Here is a 12,278-nt window from a genome sequence, read left to right as displayed (position 1 = left end):
GTGGGAGCCAGTTCCTAGGATAAACACAGTGTTGGGGCTAGCCAATACCTCACTCACAAGTGCCCCTGAGGAGATGTGGAGGTAGTGACAAGTCCCAGGTTCCATTCCCAGGCTCTCTATGCCTTGGTCTTTGTAGTGCAACACATCAGCCTGGTCATGATTTGGCTGCACATGTGTGAGTGCCACAGTGGAAAAGCCTTACTGCTCTTCCTGGCTTCTGTTTCTGTTCTCTTTCCTTTCTTTCTGTTTCTGCCTGCACAGTTTCTCTGCATGGCATCCTGGGCCTTTCTGAGTTTGCCACTCAGTCTCTTGTTTGTCTAATGTTGTAGATATAAAAATCTTATGTCCCAGGGATGCTTGGGAGTCCTGTGCTTGGAGGTGTTGGGAGCAAGAGGCTCCCAACAGTGAGTGAGGCTGGTTAGTACTCTGCAGAGGGGAGGCAGATGGGTTTTGGAGAGGTCCAAAGAGCTGTGGGTTGAACACCAGAGGGCACGGTCGCTCTTTGGAGCTCTTGTGTTCTGCTGTGCGACTCCAGCCCTTTCCCTGCAGCTGATTTCAATTTCAGCTGGGTGTTGTGACATGTCCCTTCTGCAGGGCTGCTGGCCTTGACTCATTGCTCCTGGTTTTGCTTTCCTCCCTTCTTTGAGAAAGGGTTTGGCAAAGCATCTGCGTAGAGCTTTTTTTATGCTGCTGTGGCTGAAGTGGCTGGTGAGCTTGATGGCTTAAACTGGTCAGCTGCTGCTGTGGGCTGGCTGATGCTCAGAGGCAAGCCTCCAGCCAAGGCAGCTGTCAGCCAGCACCCCACTGCACCGGCTTGCGTGTCCTGGTACCACTCAGAGCCTCACAGTGGCACCCACCCAACTGCACCTGGAGCCTGGGTCACTCCTCCCACACCACAAGTCTCTGGAGCACCCAGTGTCTCTGTGGGCATGGGAGGAGGAGCAGAGAAACTCAGGAAGCAGAGCAAGGCAGCTCTATGTTAGTGGTCTGTGCTAAAGTGTTAGTCCATTCTAGGAAGGGGGACAGCGGTCTGCTCTCTGCACAGGCATCATCCTCTCTGAAGGATGATGGAAGAAAAAAGCCCATCAATGATTCTGGCAGATGTGGGGATGTTAAAATGAAAGAAGAAAAGGAAGCACACAGGACCAGATATGCTGAGGGCATTTAGAACAAAAAGGGTGAAGGAGAAAAAAAACCCAACTTCTCCTGCCCTTCCATTTGTTGCAGTGGGACAAGCTGACATTCAGCAAAGCCAAGAAATAATAGATTTAACGTTGTTAAAAGGAGTTACTTGAATTTTGATGTGAGGTGCTGGAGAAAGAGACTTAGTCACTTGCGGCCATGAGGTGAAAAAGTGAAACCAAAGGTTAGACATGATATCAGTAACAGGGTCACAGTTAAACTAACAAATGCCACTTGTGTGACAAGTCAGCATGTGCTTTGCTTAGTCACAGGGTCATGATGAAGGCTTGGGAGGTGTCTTTCCTGTCTCAGGCTTTGTGGTGTAGAGAGATCACTGGAGACTGAGTTTCTCAGGGATGCTGAGCAGTTCTCCCCCTTGCAGACACCTGCAGGGGCTGCCACTTGTGGTGTGGTTTCAGGTGCGTGGGACCAGGATCTCCTCACATGGAAAGTCTTGCTCAGGGCTGTGTGGGCCTGGGGAGCCTCTCAGCCTGGAGCAGTGGTTTCTGCTTGAACACAGACCGAAACCTGTGACAGCAGCACTGGGAGCCACTGGTCTCCATCACAACCCATTCACCTGTCTGCATGTTAACAGGCTGACGGCTTACTAAGTCATGGGGGAAGGAGAATGGCAGCAGGGTGTTTGCACGACTCAACTTGAGGAGAGGGTTCTTAGGCTTTCTGCTCCTGCTGCCTCCAGGGACTTGGAAAATTAGTAATCTTAGTGGTCAGATTGACTTGGAAGGGATTTTGGGGCCACCTGGAATCCACTGTGGTCACCCCTCCAGGCTGTTTACATTTGTAAGTCCAGGTCCTGCCAGCCCAGGAAGGAGATAGGATTGTGGTGACTGTGAGGAGCAGCAATTGTTATCAGCAGGAGTCTCTGCTATGCATAGACCTCAGGGGACAGGTTGAGCAACGTAGGCATGGGGCAGTTGGAGACAAGCTGTAAGCTTGAACCCTCCCTGGAAGTGTTCAAGGCCAGGTTGGATAGGACTCCGAGCAACCTGGTCTAGTGGAAGGTGTTCTGACTATGGTAGTGGGCTTGAAACAAGATGCCTTTTAAAGTCTCTTCCAATCCTAATCATTCTGTGATTCTGTGCTAAGCTTCTACGACTAACAGAATGAGAGGACACAGCCTTAAGCTGCGCCAATGGAAATTTAGGTTGGACATTAGGAAAAAGTTCTTCACGGAAAGAATGATAAAGTACTGGAATGGTCTGCCTGGGGAGGTGGTGGAGTCACCATCCCTGGATGTGTTTAAAAAAAGGCTGGATATGGCATTCAGTGCCATAGTTCAGTTGAGGTATTAGGGCATAGATTGGACTTGATGATCTTGAAGGTCTCTTCCAACCTAGTCATTCTGTGTGATTCTGTGTGTGATTCTTTGGCTGGAGGTGGGGCTAGTGAGGAACCACACATATCTCTTACCAGGCTACTTTGCTCTGAATGATTGACTAGTTGCAGCACATTTTTAATTTTCTCTTTGATAAAATATCCTACCAGTCCTGGTAAGTGAGTCTTAAAAATGATGGACTGGGACCTGTTCCTAGAGGCCCTTCTGCAGCTGGCAGCATGGCTGCCCTGGGGCTGTGACAATGCTGGGACCTGCTTGACTGCTAGTGGCAGCTGGCTCTTTCCCAGCACTGGGAAGGGAATTCCAAAGGATGTGTAGATACCCTGTGTAGGGAGGGAGGCAGAACCTTCCATCCTTCACCAGCTGCCAGTTTTGAGGACTGACCAGGATGAACACCTCCTGCCTGCCCAGGGTATCTCCCTTTCCCCTCTGGTGATGTGAGAAAAGGGCTGAACACAATCTTCAGCAGCTTTGGCAATAGATAGGTTTGCTCACGTGTCCTCCCCACCCCTCTCTCCCACTGATTCACAAAGGCCACTTGCTCTTTCTGCCATGGTGGAAATGACAGCAATGGTGGTAGCTCAGCCTTTGGGCCTGGCTACTCTCTGGTAGTTCCTGTGAACTGCTTTCAAGACACCCATCAGGGAAGGCAGCTGGCCGCCTTCGCCACACTGGCTGCAGCCTCTGTGACATTTTGTTATGCTTGTGTTACTGTAGTCCCACTCCAGGCCCCAAGGAGCACTGGGCACAGTCCAAACATACACACATTCCTACACACACAGGAGAAGAGTTCCCTGTCTAATTTTAGCCATGACATGCAGGCAAGGGGAAGGGGCGGCAGGAGAGGGCAGGGTGTGAAAGGACGAGGTCTCAGCTGCAGCTGCCCGCACTGACTCACTCGCTATGGCCTGTGTGGCCATCGGCTCTCATCGCCGGGGTAAACGACTGAAATAACAATAGCTGGTGACGCACATCGTGGAGTGAGCTGGCCCTTGGTGTGACCTTCCCTCCCCTCTCTGCAAAGACCAAAGAGGAGATGGGTTTTGTGGCCCCATAAGGAAGATGGGTTGTGTTTGTCTGTGAGCAGATCCCTAGGGGCAGCTGGGGAACCCAAATAGCGGTGAAGCATGACGGGGAAGTCCCCAGCTGGCCGTGACAGGTCCCATGGAGGGTTTCCACAACGAAGACAAAAAGCTCCTGAGACATCTGTGGAGCCTGCCTGGACCAAAGACTAACTCAGAAGCAAGATACCTCCTGAGCATGAAGACGTGGCTGGCAGCTTGACTCCCATCAGCCACACAAACCCCTTTATCGCAGTTCCAAGGAGGCAGGAGAGAATCGCCACTTAGGCACGTTCCTCCCCGTGTTCTGCTGCCGCTGCCAGGGGAGCTGCTCCATCCCTGAGCTGCAGCTGAGTGCTCGGGGAGCAGCTGGCGCCGTGGGGACCCCTCTCTTTCCGGGCCCGCTGTGGTGCGTGTGCTGGGGGCGAGCCGGCCTCGGGACTGCTCGGAGAGGAAGTGCAGTTGGTTATTTTAACAGCGCTGTCAGGCTTTGCAGCGTGGGGAGGAGCGCAGGGAGAAGCCAAGCACTCTCTCCAAACTAGGACTTGGTAGGGGAGGGCTGGCCCGCTGCTGCGGCGCAGCCGCTGCCACCCACTCGGCACCTGCAGGACTCCTGCACCACTTCGGATCAGGTCACGGGGGCTTTTTCCCACTATCTCCCCTCTTCTTATCCTGCTCGTCCCTCTCCCTCACGTTTGCTGCTTTTGTTTGTGCTGGGTGGGGGATGGGAGGGGACCTGGGGGAAGAGGCAGCCCTTAGTTTGTAGGTATGGCATTTGGTTCCAGACCACTGTGAAGGGCAAGGGGAGCAGACCCCAGAGTCATCCCCAACACCCTCAACTTTGCTTCTGTTGAGCGCTGTTTGCTGGCACAGCCTGGAGCAAGCTGATCCACAGCAGTCCCCAGGGTTCAGGCAAGGGGTCTGTAAAACACAGCGCCATGGCACTCAGTGGTGCCTGGCTGGTGTTTCTGTGGGGTTTCCTTGCCAGTGGTGTGGTGCCAGACACTCGTTCTGCTGCTTTTGTCCTGCCAGTCCATGTGGCATGGGGGTGGCAGCAAAAAATCTGCAGGTAGCAGAGGACAGGGAAACAGCCTATGCCTTGCCAGGACCCTTAGTCCCCAGTCAATTTGCTTTGGGATAGCTTAGGAAAGCAGGACAGATTTGTGGCCTCCTGGCATACCCTCTGGTGCTGGTGGCACTGTGATTACCTGCTTATGCCAGGAGCAGTGGGATTCCTTCCTGATTCCTGCTGCGGGCTGGAGGGAGGCATATGAGTCCCATCTTTGTGATCAGCGATCAGTGCCTGTTGTACGAGTGCCTGACGTTTTCTTGACTTTGCTTTGGGAGGTGCAGAGACTTGCTAGCCCTGGGATCCACTGCCTGTGTTCTGTATCTGCCACACTGCAGCTTTGTTGTTACACAGGGTTCACTGCCTCCTCTCTGAGGCTGCTGCCCTGGGCAGACACTGTGTATTGCCCTGCCTGGGGCAGCACTGGGGCCAGTAGCAATTTCTGTGCCAGGATTTTGGCTTTGTGTGCTGGGGAAAAACTATGAGGCTGCTCTGGGAGTTTGGATCAAACAGCTGAGCTGTGGGACTGGCCACCCTTTAAATAGTGTGTCCCTCCTTGTGAGGAGCAGAGCTGTGCATACTGAAGGAGGGGACCATCACTGATAATGGGAATCTACAAAAGAAACCACGGTCTGGGTACCTAAACCAACAGAACACCCTGCTGAGGCCCCCGCTGCTTAGCTTCGTGCATGTCAGTCTGGAAAGGAAGCTCAGAGAGAGAGAGAGAGAAAAAAAAAGAAACTCTCCAAGTCCTTCCCAGCCTGCATCGCTGTTCCTACTGATGGGACCAAAATAGAAACTGTGTGGCCAGCCTCGCCCCCGACCCTTGCTCAGCCTCAGCCCCAGCACCATCACTGATGGTAGTGGCTCACCCTCTGCGTTTCAGCCCTGGTTAATTCATTGCTCAAGGCTGTCTGTCTTTCTGTTTGGCTCCTCAGCCAAATGCAGCAACAGATTGTTTACATCAGTGCTGTCAGGTTTCTTGATTGCCAGGAGGCAGATTATTTACTGTAGTGGCATATAAACTTCATAACATTATGATGGTGGAAAGTTGTCAAGGGATATAAATGCCCAGAGTCAGCCCAGGAGGCTCCAAGGAGATGGTTTTGGTTTAAATTAAGATAAAACACTATCTTCCATGGATTTTGGGAAGGAAATCACATTGTTGTAATGGGAACATTACTCTGAATGTTAGAGCTGGCAAACTCTTCACTTTATGAAGCCTCTGTGGAGGATCTGAGCTACTCTGGCAGATGTGCCTTAAAACAGATCTCACGCTTGCCCTGAGAAGGTGGTGAAAAGGAGATGGCATCATGCAGAGCTTTGGGTGAGGTGGGATGGAGCTGCCATGAGAAGGGTGTTGGGAAAATGCTAGGAACTGTATAAAAAGTCTTAGTCCCTTCTGCTCCCAGCCCCTGTTCTTCCCAGAAAATCAAATGTGAGTATTTTCTTGTGAGGGGCCAGGCATGAAGGTGAGATGGCTTTTGCCTTGCTTTGGTTGAGGCATGGCCAAGTGGTGTCCTTCCACCTGGCTTTGCCACTTGGAGAAGCCTACCCTGACAAACTGTCAAACTTTGATTTCTTTTGTTCTTTTTTGTTTCATTTCTTTGCCTTGCTACAATCCCCCCACCTCAAGGCAGCTGCTGGTTCCTGGTGCTGCATCTGTCACCCTGACATGCTCATCACAGAAATCATCTTAGAGGCTGTATCTCCTCCCTGTGGTGTCCCCAGCTCCTGAGCACACCCCAGTACAAGAAGGGTACAGAGACGCTACTCTGACGTAGCTAGCTGTCCTTTGTGAAGCAGTGCTGTCCTGGGGCCTCCAGGCTGGCCACCCAGAGTGCCAGTGACACTGACAGTCTTCTGAGCAACTTGGCAAATGTGTTTAGATATTGCCAGGGGTGCCTTGCTGTCATATCCATGCCCAGTAGCCCTGAGAGGGACCTCTATGCAGCACGTGCAGGGACCTCAGGAACCACAGGGCTGGGAGGAGGTCCTCTGCAGCTGCATGCATCTGACCACCAGCTGGTTTCTAAGCACTTGCCTTGCTTTCTCACTTGCAGAGAGGTCTGAATTAATCTTGATCAGGCCCAGGACTCACTGAGCGATAAGCTGAGATACGTCGCCTTCTGAGTGCCCTGCTAGGATCAGAAAACTGGCTTCTGCAGCCTGGAGGGGCAACCTTACGGTTGCAGCAGTAATCCCCTCCTCTTCAGGGTGACAGTGCAACTGAGGGTGTCCTTGTCCTTGGCCTGGGAATACCATGCTTCTGCAGTTCAGAAGCCTGGAAGTAGCCCATGTAGGTGGTGGCACTTGTTGCAGTAGATCACATGTATGAATCTTAAAATAGATGAACATAGCCCATAGCTCACCCCTCACGGTGCTTTGAAAGGCTCATGGTTTGGATGGAGCCTCCCTACCCCTGTGCTGGGGATAGCCCCATCTCCTTGCTCACACTGGACCAAATGTAGGAGAGCTTCTGACTGTTTTATTTGTGTGACGGTAGGAGAGATGACAGCTGGAATGGAAATTCTGAGTAGAAACAAAGTGCAGTTTGGAAACTTGCTGATCACTGCACACCTCGCTGCAACCAAACCCTTAGGGGCTGCACCACATCTTGACCAGCATTTTCCCTTCCCCATCTGGCATGGGGGCACCTTCCTCAGCTGACCTCATCTGTGCAGGTTGTTCTTGCAAGGTCAGAGAAGCTTGGCTGGGGAGCCCCAGGGAGAGGAGAGGTCGGTGATGATGCGTGGGAAGCAGGACGGGAGAGCGGGGACAGGATCTCAGCAGGGGTGGTGTGAGGACAGCAGTGTACATGGGAAGATTGAATATCAGAGCACTGAAAGGGCAGTGTGGGATGTACAAGTTTGTGATGGGAACAGATGCTGAAGGCAACCAGTGGTGTGCCAGCAGGGTGGGAATGAGCAGCATTTCTCGGGACAGGCTCCTGGGTCCCTCAGTCTCTCCAGTGCCGAGGCAGGCAGGCAGCAGGGAGGCAGAAGCCCAGGAGATCTTGCTGTCACACAGGAGTGGCTATTAATAACACACTTTCCTTGTGGCTGATTTGTTCCAGTCAAGTGTCTTTGCCAGAGAAGACAGCACGTAAACTGAAATGGGCTCCTGCTCACACTCTGCCAACTCCAGTGCCACAGCAGCTCCCCAGCACCCACAGCTAGCCAGGATGTAGGAATCCAGCCAGCTGCCATCAGGACAGGTGCTCGTCATGGAACAGGGCGAAGCTCTCAGACTTGTTTCCCTTGTAGTCCTGTGGCTGGAAAAAATGCTTTCCAGTCGACTAGTTGGAGGTTTGCTGAAAGGTCAGGAGGAGCTGATGGTGTTATTATGTCCAGACTTCTTTGTGGCTCAAGGCTTGTACATTAAGTGCCAACAACATCCTGCAGTAGAGTCCACTTGCCTCCTTTGGTGCCAGGAAAAGTGTGCCAGATTTGTCACTGTATGAAAGCAACCTGAGATCTCTCTTGCTTCTGAGCCGTGGCAGGAATAGACCAGGCTGCTGGAAGGACAAAGGGAATAATAATGTGGAGGGAGGGCCAAGAGGGTGTATGGCACAAGATCCCTCTGCCTATCGCAGAGAGCTTGTTAAGTATGGTACATGGGAGTTTGCTCAAGGGTAGTGAAGCAAAGCAGGATAGTTGAGCTGAAAATCCAGATCCTCTTCCTGATGTGGGCAAAGATTATGTCATTGGGGACACTGCATGTTTAGCCCTAAGAGTCAGCCTGTCCGGTTTTGGAACCACCACCACCAAATGAGGGATAGCTGCTGGATATCTGGAGAGGTATCTCCTTAACAGCTGATGCACAAGCTCTATGTCCACTGCAGTTACAAGATGCAAGTTTTTTCCTCTTCAATCTGCTGCGTTTTCCAAGGGCGTTCATTTTGGGACATGCTTCTGCTTCAGCAGCATCTCTGCACTGAGGCCAGGCAGGGTGTTTAGGATGCTTTGAGAAGTCTGGTAATAAAAAACACCCTACCTTTCAAGAGCTCTGATTGCAGATCATGAGCAGACCAGAGCTGCTGTCTCGTTAGGTACTCACACAAGGAGTGTGAAATGATAGTGTGTATCTGCTCATAAGTAGAGTTGATATCCCAGTACATGCAGCAGTACTTACTGCCTTTCCTTTGCACCCTGCAAATGCCAGGCTGCCTCCATCCAGCCTCCTTACCTAACTCAGCCAAGTAAGGCAATCTACAGAGCAGCCACAGGTGCTGACTCCTCTCCATCTCTGTGACAAACAATGGAGGTGCTAGTAATGTGCTGCTGTTAGGCTTCCAGGGCTTAGCTCTTTCCAGGCTCCTCTCTGCCTAGTGCATGGTTCCCCAGCTGCTCTGCACACAGCTCTGCTAATGTGTACCAACCATGGGCAGCCCCGGCAGTTTGTCCATCTGCTCCACCACCAGCAGCTCTCACACCTGCAATACACCATTTGGAGCTCAGGGTGGAAGCGAAATGCAAGAGGTGGGGATATGTACAGCATATCTGAGCTGCCACATGCTGCTGTCGTGGGCTGTCAAATGGCAATCTTGTAATAACCTTCACCACTGGTGGTCAGAGCTTGATTCCATGTGCTGTTTACAGACAGCCCTGAAGATAAAAAGGTCTGCAGTCAGCTAGTGCTCAAACATAAATGTCAAACCAAGGTTGTTCTAGCAGATTTCCTCACGAGACTGGTGCAAAAAGGAAGGAAGCTGTGTTAAGAGGTCTTCCTGCCCACAGTAAGTGGTACAGCAGCTTTGTGCTGGTGGAATATCCGGGGCAGGAGGGAACAGCCATTCAGCTCATTTGAGGTGCCCTTGGTCAGTATGTCTCCCCCAGGAACTAAAGCTGGATGAAAAGGGTCTGTTGAAGTCTGCCACATCCCGTGTGTTTTAAAATATGTTTTTATTTGTTCAGACAGTTTTTAATACCTGTTGGTGATGATGCTCATTGGCAGCCATCTGAACATGATCCAGCGTGTGCCAAGTGGCCACAAAAGCCAACAGCATCCTGGCCTGTATCAGTAATAGTGTGGCCAGCAGGACTAGAAGGTGACTGTTTGCCTGTACTCTACCTTGTTGAGTCTCTAGTCTAAATATCTACTAATAATAGGTATTTAAAATACTCTATGCCCTTGAGGTGGGTAGGGGAGATGCCTTGCACAGCATGGAAATCATTGAGAGTGGTGGTGGTGGTGGTGGCTTGTGTCTGCTTGGCAGGCTGCCATGATCGAGTCCCCTGCCTTGGGAGCAGTTGAAGAGAAGTTTGCTTCTACCAAATTGTGGGGTTTGGTATTTGTTTTGGTTTTTTTTTTTTAAGTTGGCCTTGAATAAATTCTCTAGCAGCAGAAGAGAGGTGGCAGCTGGAGGGTGGGAAATGAAGCACTGTCTCTGCAGGAGGGGAGAACTGGAGCTAGCCAGACTCAGCTCCTTCCACTCAGGCCTTTGCGTGGTGAGCCACTGCCACTGAAAATGTTGCAGCACCTTCCACCTGTGGTTTTCAACAGACTGCTGCAGTGTCTAGGGAGCCTGTCAAGCTTTGAGGGCTGGGCAGGGAAAGCATGAGCTTTCCATAAAGCTCTTTCTCCCATGAGACAGAAGACTTGCTCAGGACAGATGGGATGATCTTCCTAAATCTCCTCTGCCCTGCTCCAGCCTCTCCCAGCTTCCAGCTCTCCCAAATGGCTTCTACCAAATTTTCCTGCCCTGGTTTTACTGGCCTGGTTAATTTTCTTCTGTAGGACTCACAACGGCTTAATTTAAATATGCTACAAATTTTGTGGGACTGGTGCTTAGCCAGAGTGGTTCCTGTGGGGAAATTAGGGGTGGATCAGCATCAGGAGAGTGGTGGGGGTAATTAAGGTGCCAGGGCTGATTGGCACCTCGGGGTGCACAGGGGCTCTGCTTAGTGGAGAGCAGGGAATGCAGAGGGTCCCAGCTAGGTGGTGACACCTGCCCTGCCATTGCAGCCCTCTGGGCTAGGCTGTGAGACTTGTGGAGCACTAAAGCTGTGGGGAGCAATACCCTAATACACGCCTCGGGTAGCATTGGCGTGTCTCCCACTCCTTGCTTCACCCCTCTGTCCCCTGCTTCCCCCTGTCCCCCTGCCCTGACAGCCACAGCGTTAGCTGGGACTCACAGGGGAGCCTACTTAATTCCCGGTCTCTGTGTTAACAGCCACCATCCGGATGCAATGGAAACCTTTTTTAGGCGGCACTTCGGGCGGAAAGGGCTGCGGCGCACCAGCGTGGTGGCTGTGCCCACGGGCAAGGCCAGGCGTCGCTCCCAGGTGGGGCTGCCCTCCACCTCGCTAGCCCAGTGCCGCCGTGGCTCAGGCGCCCCGGCAGCATCCCTCTCCTGCCTGGGCTTGGTCCGGCGTCCTGGCACCCGTCGCCGCTCCAGCACCACGCCGCCCTGCCTCAGCCCCAGGTTTGCCGTGCAGAAGAAGCGCGGGGGCCAGGCACAAGCCATTGATGCCCAGCTGCTGGGTCCCACTGTCCTCCTGGCCAGCCTCATTCCCACGGGACAGGAGGGGGACAGGGCTCACTGCACCGACAGCTCCAGATCTGAGTCTCCAGAAGACGGTGGTGCAGGATCTGAGCAGGGCCAGCATGAGCATTGTGCTGAGGAGACGTGGCTGGCCATGCTGCCCCAGCTGCGGCCGCTGCAGGCAGGGCTGCTGTCGCGGGGCCCCCGCTGCCTGCGGCGCGCCTCCTCCCACCGCCTGCCCACCGAGGTCATGTACGGCCGGGCCGCCTACGGCCTGCCAGGCCGCTACCGCCGCCTCAGCCAGCGCCGGCGCTCCAGCGACGCCCCTCAGCCTGGGCTGCTCCCCTGTGGGCGCCCACGGCTGCTGGCCCAGCGCTGTGCCCGAGCGGCTGGAACCGGGTGCCCCTCTGCCACCCTCGTCGAGGGTTTGGGACCGGAGCCCACGTGCCACACCACCCCGGACGGCTGGAGCCCCCGGCTGCTGTATGTATGGTGGTAGTGTGCAAGCAGGCCTTGGGGAGGGGAGGGGTGGGGTGCACACTCAGGTTCGGTGGGGAAAGAGGGAAGAGACTTAGTGCCATTGTACCTGGCTGCCATTGACGTCTTGCAGTGCTGCTGGCATACCTTGAGCATCTTCCACTTGGGCCAGGGCAGCCACTGATGCTCTTGGTGCAGTCCTTGGGGCTTGTGGGTGTCCTCTCCTGTCAGGCTTGGACCAGAGGAATGCAGTAGGCCTGGTTACTGGCTGGAGATGCACACTTTCTCCTGCTGGCTGGATTTCCTGCTCCTTTCTTCTACCATAGCACATCTGGGAGAAGCTCACTAGCCCCAAACAAACAGCTGCTTTTATTCTGGCCAGTTGTACTGGTGTCTGGAAACAGCCCAGGTTCTGTGATGCCTTGGTATGGGAGAGATGCAGGGGGACTGTTGGACAGGGGCTCTAGATTGCTCCTGCAAAGGCAATCTCATGACCACAGCTTGGTGGGCATTCCCAGGTTGTTTTACAATGGAACTCTTGTCCCTGAGGGCATAAACCAAGCAGGCCCAGGCTGTGCCTTTTGTTGGGTGCAGGGTGTCTGGCTGAGCTGTCAACAACATGGCCAGTCCTTCTTCATCCCACAG

General features: G+C 53.2%; 1 protein-coding gene across 9 annotated transcripts in view; it reads left to right on the top strand.

Annotated features, from left to right (window-relative positions):
- The window catches only part of DGKZ (diacylglycerol kinase zeta), a 52,489-nt gene that overhangs the window by 15,291 nt on the left and 24,920 nt on the right, over window positions 1-12,278 (top strand). The window contains exons 1-2 of one of the 9 annotated variants that reach the window (XM_015631512.3): window positions 4,133-4,232; window positions 10,845-11,639. The exons of 5 other annotated variants lie outside the window; for them this stretch is intronic. In XM_015631512.3, the coding sequence (XP_015486998.1) occupies window positions 10,861-11,639 (779 nt within the window). In that variant the 5' untranslated portion in view covers window positions 4,133-4,232; window positions 10,845-10,860. Of the gene's footprint in view, window positions 1-4,124; window positions 11,640-12,278 lie in introns of those variants that run through there. 3 more of the 9 variants (XM_033515013.1, XM_019007037.2, XM_015631513.2) reach the window with 3 other exon arrangements.

This window comes from Parus major, chromosome 5 (assembly GCF_001522545.3).
Source record: "Parus major isolate Abel chromosome 5, Parus_major1.1, whole genome shotgun sequence".
In the NCBI taxonomy this organism is placed as follows: domain Eukaryota; kingdom Metazoa; phylum Chordata; class Aves; order Passeriformes; family Paridae; genus Parus; species Parus major.
Note: the sequence above shows the minus strand (reverse complement) of the source record. Positions and strands in the feature narration are given on the sequence as shown.